This window comes from Sphaeramia orbicularis, chromosome 1, assembly GCF_902148855.1.
Source record: "Sphaeramia orbicularis chromosome 1, fSphaOr1.1, whole genome shotgun sequence".
In the NCBI taxonomy this organism is placed as follows: Eukaryota; Metazoa; Chordata; class Actinopteri; order Kurtiformes; family Apogonidae; genus Sphaeramia; species Sphaeramia orbicularis.
In genome coordinates, this window is record NC_043957.1 from 47,107,892 (window position 1) to 47,125,708 (window position 17,817).

General features: G+C 38.1%; 1 protein-coding gene across 2 annotated transcripts; it reads right to left on the minus strand.

The window, feature by feature from the left end:
- Positions 1–891: 891 nt before the first annotated feature.
- dkk2 (dickkopf WNT signaling pathway inhibitor 2) lies at positions 892–16,052 on the minus strand. Of its 2 annotated transcripts, none has more exons than XM_030138329.1 (4): positions 15,459–16,052; positions 4,062–4,212; positions 3,227–3,352; positions 892–1,881 (listed from the first exon to the last, which is right to left on the minus strand). In XM_030138329.1, the coding sequence occupies exons 1-4, from the start codon at positions 15,660–15,662 to the stop codon at positions 1,631–1,633; spliced, it is 732 nt and encodes a 243-aa protein (XP_029994189.1). In that variant the 5' UTR covers positions 15,663–16,052; the 3' UTR covers positions 892–1,630. The 2 variants fall into 2 exon arrangements, with proteins under 2 accessions (XP_029994189.1, XP_029994108.1); XM_030138248.1 differs by having other exon boundaries at positions 4,062–4,215.
- Between the last annotated feature and the right edge of the window lie 1,765 nt (positions 16,053–17,817).

Here is a 17,817-nt window from a genome sequence, read left to right on the forward strand (position 1 = left end):
ATAACCTCAAGTTTCTGAAGAGAAGTATGTGGAATTTTAACAATGTTCTGCCTCTTAGTAAATGTTTTGTGTATTTGTAGATCTACTGCGATCTGTAAGTTGTGATGCACATGTGTAAATGATAAACCGAGGCGTAATATTGTTTAAATTGCACTTATTTTTCTTAAGAATTTTCAGGTTCATATTTGTTCATGTTATGTTCAAGTACAGTTTGTAGATGTAAACATTTTCATTACGGAATTTGACTTTTTTCACTCAAAAACAGAGAAAAAAATCTTCGGAGTTGACATTATTTATAAGTTCTCATACTATTACACTGGTCAACAACAAATTTATTGTTTAAGTTTTTTGAGCTGATTTAGGATAATTTTGGTGTGCTGAATCCAAAAATCACATGAATTTTGCTCAATCAGGTCAACTTTCTGAACTATGCTACATATTGGCTTTTTAACATTTTTGCTTACATTCATGGGTATTTTCACATCATATCATACAAAATTCTTTCATATTTCTTGCAATAAATGAGTTCTGAAGATTTTACTTTTGCCAATTTATGATTAATGTTTTTTTTAATATTACAGGTGAATGAAATGGCTTCGACTAGAAGATCTTGCAAAAATAAGCCTGACGTATTCTGCTACATCTGCGGTGAATACACCATTGTACCTAACAGGAATCAAGTCACAAGTTTCATAAAGTGTGCTTACCAATCTTATTTTGGTATTAATTATTATATTGTGTGAGAAGATCAAATTTTTCAAAATCAAATTAGCAAAAAAAAACTGATCTGATTGAGAAAAACAGATGTCATTTTTGGATTTAGCGGTGCAAAACGGTCCTAATTCAGTTGAAAAAAACCTAGACAACTTGCAAAAAACATTTTTTTGTAACCCAGTGTTATTTATATTATTTTACTGGTCCAGCCCACTTTATATTATATTAGGCTGTATGTGGCCCCTGAACTAAATTGAGTTTGACAACCCTGATTTAGAGGATCTGGACATTGTTGCTGGTAGCGAATGTCTTGCATGAGGAGTAAAACATCGGACAAAACAGATGACGCAACAACATCCAGATCCAGTAATAAAAGGATATTCAATGTTTGATCTCTTCAACAAAATGGAGTGGTGCATTTTAGAGAGTAATGTGTTGTTTGATCGTAACATGACTTCATTGTAAATTATTTTGTTCATATGTGATGAAACATTAGTCCCCCCCCCTCCATCTGTTCTACACCTATCCAAGCAACTACTTCCTAACATTGTCGTTCCCTGAATATCATGAGAGTGTGTGAAACAGTTGTCAGAGTCATATTTTGTGAAGAAACACAGCATGATCTCCTTGTTCTCACAGAGGTGTGAGGTGTGTGTGTGTGCATGCTGTGTGTGAGGGTATGCAGGAGCGTGGACTGACCACTCACAGCAACACATTAAAGCATTCCCAGTCTCTATAACTTGTTGAATCGTGAGCTTGAACCCACACAGTCTGTTCTGTCTCTTGTTTGTCTGTGTCTTTTTGCTCCTTTTCAATACAGCCACAACCCATCCTTTATAAAAAAAAAAAAAAAAAAAAAAACTTTCCCTGGCAGATGGAGACAGAGGCCTCTACGCCGACAGCAGCTGCCTCCGCTTCAGATCTTCTGGCACATGTGGAGCCTGGACTTGGACGAGGATGTGGCGTCTTTCCACACCTTGCAGGAGAGGCCCTTGGCACAGTCACAGCGCTGGAAGATTTCCAAGCCGTGAGAGCCTTTCTTCCTCTGCTTGGTGCACACCTCACCCTGCCTCAGCACCGGCTTGCAGATTTTGGTCCAGAAATGACGGGCGCAACAGTAGCCCTCCGAGCAATCAGATGAACGCAGACAAGGGTCGCCTTCGTGACCTGTCAGAAAAAGATGATGAGAACAGATCAGTTCAGCCCCTTCAAGCAATACATGTCTAAAAACATATCACGCTGGCACATCTCTGCTCAGGAAAACAAAAACAAATGCTTCATCAGGGACATAAAAAGACAAGGATGAAATGAAAAACCTTGCAGCATGTTGGAATTAACTGTATCATTCTGCAGTTAAAGCAAAGGAAATGTATGATCGCTGTTCATTATGCTGTTGTGTTTTCCGAACGTTTAAGTTTATGCAACCCTTTCTTCACGTTTCAGTTCAGACTGCATTATGTGTGGCCGTGTCAGAAACAGAGAAGCATGTGAAGCTTTCATCATAAATCAAGCAAACAATTTGCTTATTCTGTACATTAACCATATCACCCCATCTGGTTGAAGTCTGATATTCTTGGCAGGAGGTTAGCTTTACTCTTATGAATGCATAATTAGTACAATTTAGTCATACAGGTTTTCCGTTAAGAGCTTTAAAATGTATATCACATCTTGCCAAAAGTCTGTTCATTATTGAAACAGTCTGTATTCCTGACAAAAGAACACTTTGCTGATCAGTTATTTCAATATGATGTCTGAACCGTCAGTATGATGGGCTGCTAAGTCTGGCTGCTTAAACACCACTAATTCTCCTGTAGTAGATATTTCTTCACCAGTGACTTGCATACAGCCATTAAAATGTAATAATGTTTAAGGAGAGGGAGTGTGTCTGAGGCAAAAATAAAAGTAAATGACCTTATTTAAATCAACTTCAAGTGCTGTTGCCATTTTCACATTGACTTTAGAATTGCAGGTTACTGTCTTAAGGGTGCATTCAGAGTTTAGTCATTTAAGTGTCTCATTAAACGTATTGCTTTATGGGTAAAGCTGTAACATTAACTTAAATCAGGTGACATGAACGCTAAGCAGGGGTCTCACTGAGTTATTAGACATAATTGTGCCAAACCTGCATTCTGTGGTTTTCACTTGTGTATCACACAATGTGTGCTGTCAAAGAAAAGTGTTTGCATGACTTTATGTAGGTGCAGAAACAGCAGGGGCATTGTGGTTTCTTCTAGGCTCCCCATGCTGTGCTTTGGGCTTAGAGACACTGACATACGAGCAGAGGGGTAATTATCAGCATAGTTTGTGAACTGGCGTCACCCATGAACTCTGCAGAACATGCAGACGGTGAACAACAGAGAGAAAAGATTCAGCCGCACAGTCCAGGTTGGGTGAGGGGTGGTGGTGTAGCAAGGAGCTAAGAGAAAAGACAACAACGATAGTGTTTCCAGGGCCAGGAAAGATGACAGGGTTTCCACGCGCATGTTTAAAACATAATGCAGTCTAATCTTACCTTTAAGAGAATGCTTAGCTTTGCCACCCTTCCTCCAGTTGTGGTCTTTAGTGGAAAGTTTGTTATGCTCATCTAAAGCTGAGATGTGAGGTGAGAGCACACTCTCAGAGATGGGTACGCAAATATCTGGAAGAGCAAGAGAAGAAGTGTGTCACAAAAATCTAACACACCATCCTGTAAACTTAAATGCACTACAATCATAAAGTTAAGGATATTTTTTAATTTTTGAGCTATTTTTTTGGGATTCTTGCACAGCGCTTTTTACTTTTATGAGTGTGAACTGAATTGAAACACATTTTTTTAATGACCAGATGTAGTTTTATTTACAAATGGCAAAAATGACCAAAAAAAAGACAAAAAAAAAAAAAAAGAAATATCATTAACTTTTTGTTTGTAGTGTATGGATATAAGGCTCGGCTTTGCTATAGTCCATGTCAAAATATTTATCTCTAATTGGTATTTTTCAAGAGAATTAACTGAAATTGTGAACACAGACACACATATTCATGCCATCCATACTGTTTATTTCTAAAACACCAAATGCCAAATTTTCCTACTGATTCCTAGTCTTTGGGCATCCACTTAAAACAGTTCAACTGCAGTTCATGATTTTTTTCTAAAAACCATGTGTTCAACATTATTTAAATGTATTGGCTCATTCCCTAAAGGCTATGGTACTGTGTGTTCAGTGACCTGAAACATCTCTCTTCTTCCAGAATATCTACATAAGACAAGAAATCTAATTTTTCAGTCGCTCCCTCCAGTCACAAACAACTAAAACTGACATGGAATGAATTGATGTTTGTTTGTTTGTTTGTTTGTGTCAGCCTCGTACAGTTACTGCAGCGGTTCCCGGGACAGCACATGGCATCTCGATGACAGCGCTTCTTCCTCCTGCGGCAGGTGAGGCATCGAGAGGGAGCCTGTTGAGGACTGTGACAGTAGCTGCCCACGCTGCACTCCTTGTCATTGCTGCATGGATACACCTGCTAGAGAAAAAGAAATATGCTTACTCTTCAGGAAGGTATGCACTGTATCCTCTTAGCATTGAACATGCAAACAATAGGTACTAATAGCACGGTTAAGTGCAATATTTTAGTGATATTTGGCAGTAAAGACAACAGTGTGAGCAACTCTAATCAAATAAAAACACTATTTTGATTACATGTGGTATACAGTAACACACATTTGCAGTGCCTTCCATAGACTGATTCTTCATTTCACCATTAAATGCTTTTTAGCCTGTGTTGGACCATCATGAATGGTTTTATGCTTATGTATAATACTTATATGCCTCTAAAGAAAAGTGCACAAAATAGGCCCTTTTGTATTTATTTATTTTTGCAACAAATGATCAGATCGCTGCATTGCACTAACACGGCTCTAAACGCATACAGAAAAAGCAACCCTGTAAACCACAGCATAACCCAAGCAACCACAGCATTTCCTCTAAATCCACTCCATTTTCAGCCCTGCCACAGTCACACTGTACACCTCAGGCTGCAAAATTCAAAATGTAGCTGGCTGTTATCAATTTCCTCAAAATATGCTGTTTTTTTTTTTTTTTAAGATTAGGACTTAAGAAAACATGAGGACTAACCCAAACAGGGTCAAGATAGATCCAGACTTAAGATGCGGCAGTGTTAAAGGGTATGTTACCCTAACAACACTAGAAGTGATGGAGATGTGAGTCAGTATTAGCCTCGTCAGTTGTTTCAGTTGCATTGGTTGGAACGTAAAGTACATGAGTGTCAAGGAAAATTACAAGACTGTTAGTATACAAGTACCTGCTCATAGCAATTAAAGTTTTGTGTCACTCAGGATATACAGAATGGACTGCAGTGGAGTAATTCTGTTTTAGTTCAGTAAAAAAAAAAAAAAAAGTTCTTTATTATTATTATTATTATTATTATTATTATTATTATTATTATTATTATGTGCAGAAGAAAAAAACACTGCTCTTGAATCAAAGGCTATTTTTAATGTCTCTGATAACAGAATCCAACTGCAGTTTACCTTCATTATGGAGAGGTAAATGCAGGAATCAGAGCAGTAGAGCTCTAAAAACAAAAAAAAAAAATTAAGCTCAAACTGTACAGCTAAGTGGAAAAACATGCCTATTATTTGTTTTGGATGAACTGACTGTAGGCCACTTTCTGGTAGTGAACAAAACGATGCAGAGATTAAAGTGTCTCGTGTTGGTCATTGGAAAATTTAAATGTTTTGTGCTTTAAAAAATAAATAAATAAAAAATCTGTGTGTTTGGATTTACAAGTGTTCAGGTTTAAATGAGTCTACAGACATAATCCAGGGGTAATTACTGCAGCTAATCATCCTCCTGTGGGGTCCGTTTGGTAATGCCATTGCTTTACCAAGTCTTGTTTTACACTCAGTCAGATTTCTGTCTTACATAAGAGCACTGAATATATCGAGGATGTCATTTCCAAGACTTAAAAAGCCATAAAAGCCGATGGCCACAATGTCATGTCTACTGTCCACACACATACACATGCATGTCGCTATAAGGATGGAACTGGAGCAAAGGAGTTTGACATAAATTACATGAACTCCTCAGATAAATAAAACAGTGTCACGAATTTGCACTGAAATGACCAAGAAAGAGAAGGCAAGGCAAGGCAAGGCAAGTTTATTTGTATAGCACATTTCAGCAACAAGGCAATTCAAGGTGCTTCACACAGGACATTGAAATAAAAGAAACAAAAAGAAACACATTTAAAACATTATAAAAGAAACATATAAAAGGTGATTAAAAACAGCGAGTAAGAAAACAACACATAAAATCAAAATAAAATAAAATAAAATAAAAATGAAAACACACACATATTAAAGTAAAAGTTGGGACATTTCAACAACTGCAAGAAGTATCAATAGTCTGGATCAGGTCCACATCCTCTGGGCAGACAAGACCCAGTCAAGATCAGGCCACTGTGTTTCTTCAACTGCGCCACATCTTTATCTTATTTCGAGCCACTCAGTGATTTTAGATATAGTTATTATATCGGACGCAGTCAATTATCAGACACTTGCACCAAGTAACACATATATCAAATATGCAGATCAGGAAAGAATGAGCAGGAAATTAAGTAAATTATGTCCAGTGTAGTCTAACATTAGAACAACATGTTTGGCTGGCAAACCACCACCAGCACCACAACCACATTCAGCTGGCACTGCACTGACAGATCTGATTTAGTGTGGCTTACCACTGACAAACATGGAACAATAAACATGTGAATGAACATGAAAGTGGTTTAAATCAGAGTAAAATCATTACAGCCACAATAAATAGCTAACCCGATTTGGGGTACAAGGTCAGATGAGAGGGGTCTGCCATACCCAGAAGGACCGGCATGGCTCCAAACATGAATGTACACCACATGTTAAAATGAACTCTCAACAATATCAATATTTCAGCACATTAGATGTTGTTATTCGATGTGCTTGTGCTTATGAAAGTGAACAAGATTAGACTTGTTGGATGTATGCCATACTGACTTTCTCAGGCTGAAAACACATGGATGCAATGATAGAGCCATAGAAAAATGAGGAGGAATATTACACTGAATGCTCATCCATCATTATGACAGAGTCCCATAATGCAGATCCATAATGTGTTGATGAAAGTAACAAAGCCTCGTGTATAATGGATTCAATACATTTCTTAATTACCACAATGCTAAGAATAACTCTGAGAAAATTTAAAGGCTCCACGGATTTTTACCCATCAGGATTAGTTTTGTTGTTACAGGAAAGACGGATCAGCCTGTGTAAACAGTCGTATAATTTTCTTTATGACTTGTACGGTGATGCCACTGTGACTGTTACAACCCGGGTTTGGAGACTAAGTTACTATATAAAGCCTGAGGAGCGGTGGTTAAAATGACACAAGGATTAAGAACTCGGAGCATGTGATACTCACATAGGAAGAACAGAACACAGTAGAGTCCATGCCGTTATAATCAGCAGATTTGTAGACTTACTCACGGACATTTGATCCTAAAGTGTCATAATAAAGATACCAGAGTCGCAGAAAAACCTTAAATGACTGGCTTGATCCGGGTCTAAATAAGGAGCTGAAGTTTAACCCTCTGGTATCCCATCCACCAAGGCCCTTACTAAGCACCAAGTGTGCCTTTTTGGCACACTTGTGGAATAATGTCAAAAAAAATTTTCATACAGTTTGTTTTCAATTCTTTTACACTTTTTTCTATTTCATCAACTTCAGCTGTAAATAAAAATACCAAATACTCAATAATTGTCACATTTTTTAACCCTTTAAATGCTGTGTTTGTATTGTAAACAAACCATTTTTTTGGATGCAAAAAAACACAAAAAATGTTTTTTTCAATATACTACATAAAAAGTGGATCACATATTATTTGACTTTTGTAGCCTGGCATATGTCAATGATTAACTCCAACATTGGTTAATTTGTATTATTATTTTTGGCGTTAGGTCAAATGTTCATAAATACTAGCATCTGTCACCAAGTGTGCGTAAAATGCACACCTAGAAATCAAACTATTAAATATTATACATTGATTTATTTTTCTGCTCTAATTTGGTTTTATTTTTGTAAATCAAGGTCAGCCCTAATCATACATATCAAATAATCATTCATTTTATATATTTTTTTAACTCTTTGAACAATCTCTTTTCATCATGATGCCACTACATTTTTTGATGCAAAAAACACAAAAAATGTTTGTGTTTTTTGTTTTTTTTTTTCAAAATACTACATAAAAATTAGATTACATATTACTTCATTTTTGCAGCCTGGCATATGTCAACGATTAACAGCAACATTAACAACGTTAATAAATTAATTTAGACCCTCACCTGTCAAATGAAGCCCAGATATCAGTAAAAGCAGGATTTATGCCTTAATGGCTTTCGGATCAAAAACAGTGGTTATAATAGAAGAAATAGCGCATTTCAGGCACACTTGGGAGACAGATCCTAGTCTTGCAATTTTCTTTTGTTTACAATGTGCAAATTTTAGTTGGTGGCCAGAATTTTAAAGATCATGCAAAAATGAACAACTTTTGAATTCTAACCTTATTTAAATTGTGAAAAATAATATGAAGTTTTTTAAAACGAAATGCAAAGCATGCCTAAAAGGTGCACCCGGATACCGGAGGGTTAACATAAGGCTGAAAACAACATCAAACTGGTAAGCTAGCTCTTTCCAGATTTCATAAACCTGTCTTCCCGCAACTATAAGCAAACTAATATGGTTTTATAGATGTTCTCCACTGATACCCTGTCAAAACTCATAGTGATGACAAGACTACTGGATGGTTTACATTTCTGTTTGTACGTGAATGAAAAATGGATCCGTTTTGATTATAGTTTATATGGCAACCACTCATTCACAGAAACATGTACGTTACCATTGTTATAATCACAGATGAGGAGGAAAATACGGTCTGAAGACAAGTTCAAGAATGTGCAATGGGAGTTTTTCATCGGCAAGAAAAATGTGCTGTTACCAAAATATGAAGACAAATGGGCCTGGACACATGCAGTTGTGCTGCGTACTACCGGCTCTGATCACTATCTGTCTTTCTGTCACAAGCAGGACTGGGTCGATTATAGTGGACTGTGCACATGGAAGGAAGAAGAAGAAGAAGAGTTACAGACAAGGAAGACCAGGGCTCACCTCTTCCATCACTTCTCAACCCACAAGACAGCTCTTTGAAACCCAATGATACAAGGCCGACCTTCAAATCAGGTCTGATAATCTTGCCTTAACTTGTCATGTTTTAGAACGCCTCATTCGCAACTTCTGAGGGACGACGCCTCATTTGGATGCATCTCATTCATCTCATATGTTTTTCTCTGTTGCTCCCTTATTTTTCCCTAGACAGTCTTCATACATAAAAGCACAGCCTTGGATCCTGCGCAGGAAGTGGGTTGAAAACGGTACTCTGCAGCCGCTCTTGGTATGCTGGTGAGACGATAAAGGCAGAGACAGACACGGAGCCATAAGGGAAGCCCCTGGCCCTGTCTCGTGCTGCTCTCGTGCTGGTAAAGTACAGCGCCTTTGAAGAGGAACCTAAAATGTGCGGGAGCAACAATCTACAAGGGATTTACTACAGGATATACAGGGCTTTAAATGCTCCCCCTAGTCTATGGATCCCTTATTTATCTCTGTAAATTCATTCCAAAGTGCTGATATCATGTGGAAGAAGTGTGTGTATGCTGTAGTTCAAATATCATTCTTGAGATAAGTCTGAGAGAGAAAAAAAAAAAAAAAGCTGAAGTAAAAGAGTTTTCGGAGTACATTCACACTTTTTAAGATCTGTGTTGTGACTGAACTTGACCTTCAGAGATCAAGCCCGTAACCTGAAACTGTGAATGGTGTTAATGAGTGGCAGGGGCCTTACAAAGTCAAATAAACGATGTCACTGAACAAACAAACTTCATATGCCCTAAAAGCGCAGACAGACAGTATCGGATAACATAGGGATAGCCGTGCATTATTCGTACAAACCATTTCTCCAAACACAACTCTTTCATCACTCAAAACACATGTGTTTATGGGTATGTCCCTTTGAGCGCTTCAATCCCAAGTCTCCAAAAACTCGACCTTCCTTAAGTTAAGTATACATTCTTTGTTGATCTTATTCATCCAATCAAAAGAAAAAACACATATTCGGTGCACATGACTGCTCGCTTCAAAGACTATCAAAGTAAAAGAGAAAACCTCTTGATGGTAATCTAGAATCTGCTGCCCCCAAAAAAGGTGTAATCCTCTGGTACAAGAGGTGTACAGGTCTCCTCTATCATTAGCAGGTCCCATTACAGCACAGGTGTCCAACATAAGGCCCGGGGGCCAAATCTGGCCCGCCACAGGGTCCAATCCGGTCCAAGGATGAAATACACTGAAAATATTAACAATCAATGGTGTAAAAATCATTTTAATTCAGGTTCCACATACAGAACAATTAGATCTCAACTGGGTCAGACCAGTAAAATATTACACTGGGTTACAAGAAAATGTTTTTTGCAAGTTGTCTAGGTTTTTTCAACTGAATTAGGACCATTTTGCACCGCTAAATCCAAAAATGACATCTGTTTTTCTCAATCAGGTCAGGTTTTTTTGCTAATTTGATTTTGAAAAATTTGATCTTCTCACAAAATATAATAATTAATACCAAAATAAGATTGGTAAGCACACTTTATGAAACTTGTGACTTGATTCCTGTTAGGTACAATGGTGTATTCACCGCAGATGTAGCAGAATACGTCAGGCTTATTTTTGCAAGATCTTCTAGTCAAAGCCATTTCATTCACCTGTAATATTTAAAAAAAAACATTAATCATAAATTGGCAAAAGTAAAATCTTCAGAACTCATTTATTGCAAGAAATATGAAAGAATTTTGTATCATATGATTGTGAAAACACCCATAAATGTAAGCAAAAATGTTAAAAAGCCAATATGTAGCATGGTTCAGAAAGTTGACCTGATTGAGCAAAATTCATGTGATTTTTGGATTCAGCACACCAAAATTATCCTAAATCAGCTCAAAAAACTTAAACAATAAATTTGTTGTTGACCAGTGTTATCATAATAACCTATAAATAATGAAAACAGCAGATTTTATCTTTGCTGTAGTATAAAAAAAAAGTAAAACTACATGAAAATGTTTATATTAGGGTCTGTCCGTGCTATCTGCATTACATTGTGGTGTCCCCATTACGTGGTAACATGTTGACTAAATACATGTTACCGCATAATGGGGACACCAAAATATAATGCAGATAGCACGGACAGACCCATTAACAAACTATCCTTTTACAAAAATGTGAATAGCCTGAACAAATATGAACAACCTGAAACGTCTTCAGAGAACTGCATGCAATTTTACCAGTATTCTGCCTGTTACTAAATGTTTTGTGTATTCGTAATAATAATGTAAGTTGTAATGCACATGTGTAAATGAAAAACTGATAAACTGAGGCAGAATATTGGTAAAATTGCACTTGTCTTTCTTAAGTCATTCCAGGTTGTTCATGCTATTCAGATTTTTAAGGAAACGTTGTCGATGTAAATATTTTCATAATGTAATTTTACTTTTTTCACTGTTATTATTTTACTAGTCCGGCCCATTTGAGATTATATTGGGCTGAATGTGGCCCCTGAACTAAAATGAGTTCAACACCCCTGCATTACAGTAAAGGAGGTCTCCACACGAGGCCCCTAATGGCTCCAGTGCAGGGTCCTCATAGTACCCAAGGGACTCACCGACTCTACAAAACCCAAAGGACAAAGAGTCTGAAGCTTAGATCTAACCCAGCACTAACAAGCAGTCACACTTCTCCGTGCCTTTTCTCGTTCTTTCTCAGCTCATTAGGATCAGTAAACAGTCATTTTAACTTAGACGAGGGGCAGCAGGAGGTAGACAAGACAGAGAAAGTATGTGGCTGGTTTTATGGCAAAGTAATCTGTGTGTTGAATTAAATAAAGCAACTAGTTAAGGCTGACTGACGGGCTGCTGATGTTTTACAGACACATAGACGCATGAATGCCGCCACGCTGTCAGTTCCCTTGTGGGTTCAGAGGTTAAAGCGGTGAGCACTGGCTGCCCGTGATATCCATTTCTGTTGGGTCCCTTCCAAGGAACCAGTGCCACCCACGAACGCTGGCTGTCAAGGTCTTACAGCGTTTTGGTTTTGTCGGTTTTACTCCAGTCAGGCTGAAGGGAAAAGGGTAAGACAACTGAAAAACATCGGCAGTTTGCCCTTGACTGACTGGCAAGAAGTAGCCAAAATCTGACCCTGATTTGTGTGTGATTAATGTAAGCCTTATCGCCAAACCTTGTCAGCCACTACAGGAAATAAAAGCACATTAGGCTGTCAAATACTTCCTATGCCCAAAGGCTTTGACCGGCGTTTCTAATCTGATGCTAAAGACGCCAAATTACACATTTGTTTCCTACTGCAGCACTTTATCTCCACGGGGTGAAAATTTGCTATATCTGAAATAATGCCAACGACGCCAATTTATTTTGCATAGTTTGTGTAATTTTATGACTTTTCCTTTCACTTCAGGAGGTTTCCAGACAAAAAAAAACAAAAAACATCTGCCTCACATCATGTAAAAATGTTGTCTATTCTTGTATTTGACTGTGGGCTGAAGGAGGCATAATTCAGAAAAGAAAAGAGTGAGATAAAAAAAAAATATATATATATATATATAATAATAATCATGGTGGTGAATTACAAAGGTTCTCACTTTCATAACTGGCAAGCTCACAAAAACACACATCCCAAACCCACTGCGAATTCTCCAGAGGTGCGATAATTTGCCAGCTATTCAACACCATGACAACTTCACCATAAATCTATTTGTAGGATATCAGCGCAGAGGTTTCCCATATTGCAGATGCCAGTGGAGAAATTTGAGTTGATGCATGCCCATTTTCCAAACTTACACCCAAGCCTTAATCAACAGTAAGTACCCCGCTTCACGACTACAATGAGGGATTTTTAAGGACCTGGTCTGAACCTAATTGGGGTTATTCGTCTTGTATTCTTCAACCTGTTTGAACACATTTATTACACTAAAGGTGCGGCCATCATAGCATTAGACCACAGGTGTCAAACATGTGGCCCGGGGGCCAAATCCGGCCCGCCAAAGGCTCCAATCCGGCCCCTGGGATGAATTTATGAAATGCAATAATTACACTGAAGATATTAACAATCAAGGATGTTCAGTCTAAAGTGGGTCAGACCAGTAAAATACTATCATAATAACCTATTAGTAATGAAAAAAAAAGCTAATTTTTTCTTTATTTTTTAGTGTTAAAGAAGTAAAAGTACGCAAAAACTGTTCACATTTACAGACTGGCTTTTCACAAAAAATATGAACAACCTGAAATGTCTTACGAGAAGTATGTAGTATTTTAACAATATTCTGCCTGTTATCAAATGTTTTGTGTATTTGTAGATCCACTGTGATCTGTAAGTTGTGATGCACACGTATAAATGATAAACTGAGGCGTAATATTGTTAAAATTACACTTATTTTTGTTTAGAATTTTCAGGTTGTTCATATTTGTTCATGTTATGTTCAAGTACGGTTCATAAATGTAACCATTTTAATTACGGAATTTTACTTTTTTCACTCAAAAACAGGGAGAAAACTTGGGAGTTGATATTATTTCTAAGTTCTTATCCTATTATTCAAATTTTTTTTTGCAAAATTATACTTTGTTTTAGTGTAAATACATTAAAATATTTGCATTTACAAACAGAAAAATTTGGAGTTGTCATTATTTATATGTTATTATGATAGTATTTTACTTGTCCGGCCCACTTTATATCATATTAGGCTGTATGTGGCCCCTGAACTAAAATGAGTTTGACACCCCTGCATTAGACCAATTAAAACAGCATATGTGTACCGCTGTGATCACTCTTATGTTAAATACATGTTACACTTAACTATTAAAGCCTCATGAAGAGAGCAGACTTGTTATCTTTGATTTATTCTGCTCATAAATGGCCACTGTATGATGAGATACAGAAGGTCAGTGCAGATTGCTTGCCAGCGTCAAGCCACATATCTGGCCAAGGCTGAGTTGTGGCTGTTATTTTACAACTCTGGAAAACCTCCTGGCAGCGACAATACACACACACACATGCACACTACTCACACACATGCCCCCCCTCTCCTGCCATAAATGCTATTAGCCATCTTCATTTGGACACACTTCATCGTACACCATGGCATTATACTTATAGCTGTATGGTGGTCTCTGCACACACATATTGTTTCCCCTCAGGCCACTCTTCCAAACCGCTCTAGATTATTGCAATGGCAAGGATGTAAGCAGGCGTTCAATTGAGGTCTGGCAGGGTTGCTTGAGGTTGGATCTCCACACTCCGCAAGAGGAGAGTAAGTGGCTTTTCCATAATTTCTTCTGTCTGAGCTGAATGTCAGAGCGCTGCACTCAGCATGACATACTTCACAGATATCCAACACCGTTACTGCTGCAAGTGATATTACAGACAGCAGAAACAGACCTGTGTAAACATAAATTAGGCTTAATGACGGTGGTGATGACATCAAGCCAAAAAAACTTTAAAAATACCAATAAGAGAAATCAGTAAGTAAGTAAGTAAGTGAGGGGATGGACAGAGTCTGCCTGCTGTTGGGGGGGAACCTGAGGAAGATGTGGCAGTGCCATCTGCTGCTCAGAAAGAGGCTGAGGCGAATGAACACAAACCCTTGAATGAGAAGGAAAAATCATCCATCTCTCAAACTGCATTAACAGTTCTAGAAGATGTAAGCCTGTTTGTCTTTTTCTTTTTTTTTTTCTTTTTTTTTTTTTGCTTGACTGATAAATATGTCAAGTTTCTTTTCCGTGCTGCAGTTTAGAAAACTAAACTTGAAAAATCTATTAAAGCATCCATCTAAAATATTATTTGGAATATGGGAATTTAGATTTTTCAGCCAAGCAATAAATATGCAGTAACTCCACAACCCTACTTGATAAAAAAAAAAAAAAAAAAATGCTCATAATGTTCACAGCTTGTCATGTTTTGCCTGAATGAAACCTGCCAAATCTGTAATATTTTTCGATCCGGGCGTTTGCTGTCAAATACAGTAACATAGCACTTTGTTGAAACAGCAGGAATTGATAAGTCTTTGAGTGGGTATTAAGTGGTTGGTAAAAGTATCCCTCAGAGGCCCCACAGTAAGAATCTCATAATCCCAGCAAGCGTCTGGACCTCTTTAATGACACTAAGAACCAGACAGAAAATTACCCCAAGTGTTAACTTTTTCTCACATTTCTGCTGGCATTAATGATTTACTGTGGAAGTGCGCTGCACCCGACTGTGGCGTCAAGTCTGAAAGGCAATTAGGGTTTATGAGGGGTCCAATCCCTGCAATTTCCAATAACGATTCACACGTGAGAGTTTTTTTTTTTTTTTTTTTTTTAATGACATAAGGCTATTTTACTTGTTCACCTTAAGACACTACATGGGTACAAATTTAAGATTTCCCCGCGCAATTACGCACGCTTGTCTGTATCATTGGCACACACCTAAACTGATAGAATTCTTATATTGTATTACCAACCCACCTCAAAATTTTTTCTTCAGCATCTTTTGAGGCAATGGGAAAGAAAAAAAAGGCTGTGCGTAAAAACCAGATCTGTTGTTAGATCAGTGTCATTATGAAATAATAGAAATTACCTGCGCAAGGATGTTATGCTTCTTGGTGATCCCGCTGTGCGCAATGGCAGTGCGGTTTGTAGCGGGCGTCGGTGTCTCTTCTGACAGAGCAGGCTTGATAGAGTTTGCCTTCGGGCGCGCCTCTGATACCTGGGATGTCCCCGTCCTCAGTGTAGCGACGACAAACATCACAACACAGCATCTATTCCACGTAAAGGCGTGCATCCTCGAGAAAAATACTGAAAGGTCACAAAAAAAAAAAAGGCAAATTCACCTGAATAAACTGAACCTTGGGCGAAAACTGTGGCGCCACCAAAAAAAAAAAAAAAAAAAAAAGTCAAGTTTCTCTCTTAAGAAGTGTGCGCCCTGGCAGTGTCCATGCGTAAAAGTCGCCCGACTGTGATACAGAGTAGTGATGAGGCCACGTTTTTGTTCCTGGAAATCAGATATTGAGAAGAATGAGTGCCATGGACACAGCTATCGGTAAACACAGAGACTCCAGTGTAGCCTAGAGGAGAAACAATGAATAAACGGAATGTGTTTAATGCTGATGTTCTGAGGGTCAGAGAGAAACTTGACAAGAGGTCTCCACGCACTCTCCGGCTGTGAGTGAGTACTTGAGTCCTGCTGCCGGGTGTTTTATGATCTCGGATACTTTCTTTTTATAGGATTCTAATGAGTTTGCTTCCTCCGCCCCTATTCACAACTGACAAAGAATGAAACTGATCTGTGTGCAGTGCTGCTGCTTGCGCATTGTCGTCGCGACACCGGCACCAGGAGCCCCGTTGGGAAAAAGCTATAAAATTATACACTGTGTATTTTAACTGGGCGCTTGACCCTTTTTACTGCGAGGCGGTTGGGCGCGTATAGGGAATGGAAAAAAAAAAAGAGAGAGAGAGAGAGAGAGAGAGGTTTAGGGTACTCTAAAGAGACAGGGTAAGTAAAGTAAGTACATTTTCCACAATCAGAGGAATGTTTTTTTGTTATTTTGAGGTGATCCTTAACCTGTGTATAAAAAATCATGTAATAAAAACATTAACTTTCAACCCAAAAGCCAAACTGTTTCATTGTTTCATCTTTTAACTGTGCGTAAAAGGATTAAAATTCTGTCCGGACCAATATGAAATTTAAATAACCAGGAGGCGTTCAGGGTCTATTTAACCAGCATTCCTGAATAACTTAGAATAAAAAACTATCTGATAACCATTGTTTTCTCTCTGTGGGAAAGGCATCCCTCATGATGCAAGGAATGCCAATGGTGATAAAGTTAGTGATATAAGTAATATAGAGGCTTCTTTGTTTCTCAGACTTCTATATCAGGATAAGTTATATTCATGTTGGGGAGATAATACATGTGAAGATACAAAGACTCTTTCAGTTTCAGGTAAAGACTCTGATTTTGGGAGGAAAAATGCATTTAGTAGCAGGACGTTATTCATTTTGTCGATGTTATCAGTTTTTCAAACATATACAGCATACAGCCTTTCTACATGGGTATATATTGTATGTGATTATATCGTTTGGTGTTTTGGTGAAACTTTGGTTTCAGGTCTTTCCTGATACGGAAAATATAACTAACATGCAAACCGCAGTGTGTGACAATTAAGAACAAAGGGCAGCTTATCAGACAAACTAAAACCATATTTCCCACACTGTCTCTTTGACTCTACACATAAATAGTCTTCACACAAGTTGGAACCATCTATTCAATGCTAGGAGCTTGGCTGGGCTGGGATGAAACCAGTATACCGGTAAAGGCTTCTGACCTCAAAAGCGATCCATCACAGTCTCCAATTCAAAGTGTCAAGTTCTTTTGTTCAAGACAATGGACAACCAACTGAACTGGGGAGTGGGAGGAAGTATTGGACTTGTTTGATGTAACTGTAGATGCTTAGAGGTGATACTATTTTAGCCACCTTTGTCACCCGAGGGCACAGTGATTCACTTTGAAAGTCTGCAATCAGACAGTTGGTTCTTTCAAACCTGATTTTTAAAGGACATAGGAACAGATTGAGACACTTACAAAGTTTAGAATTTCCAGGAAAGAGTGAGACTGCAGAAAAGAAACTTCTGCTGAAGCACTGCTGTCATTGTGAATGTTTCATTAATATGTTCTGAGGGATAAATGAAAGGTTATGTTGAAATGATCGAGTAAAAACAAAAACAGTGCCTCACAGCAAAAACTTTGCAACATGAATATGATTTATTCCTTATATTGCCGGATGATGCCCAGCTGGATTTTGTCTTCGCTTAGCGTTGCTGATTAAACGGCTGAAAAGGTCCCAGAAGAGAGGGTGAAAGTAGTAATCCAGAGGACAAGAACACAGAAGGATGGGGCTGGTTTTGGGGAGGGGGGGGGGGGGTGTCTATGGCATTTCAA

Coding starts and splice junctions, on each gene's coding strand:
- dkk2 (XM_030138248.1), bottom strand. CDS start 15,662: ATGCACGCCTTTACGTGGAATAGATGCTGTGTTGTGATGTTTGTCGTC. Junction 3,353..4,061: donor CGGGAACCGCTGCAGTAACT/GTACGAGGCTGA, acceptor TTGCTCTTCCAG/ATATTTGCGTACCCATCTCT. Junction 1,882..3,226: donor AGCTAAGCATTCTCTTAAAG/GTAAGATTAGAC, acceptor TTTTTCTGACAG/GTCACGAAGGCGACCCTTGT.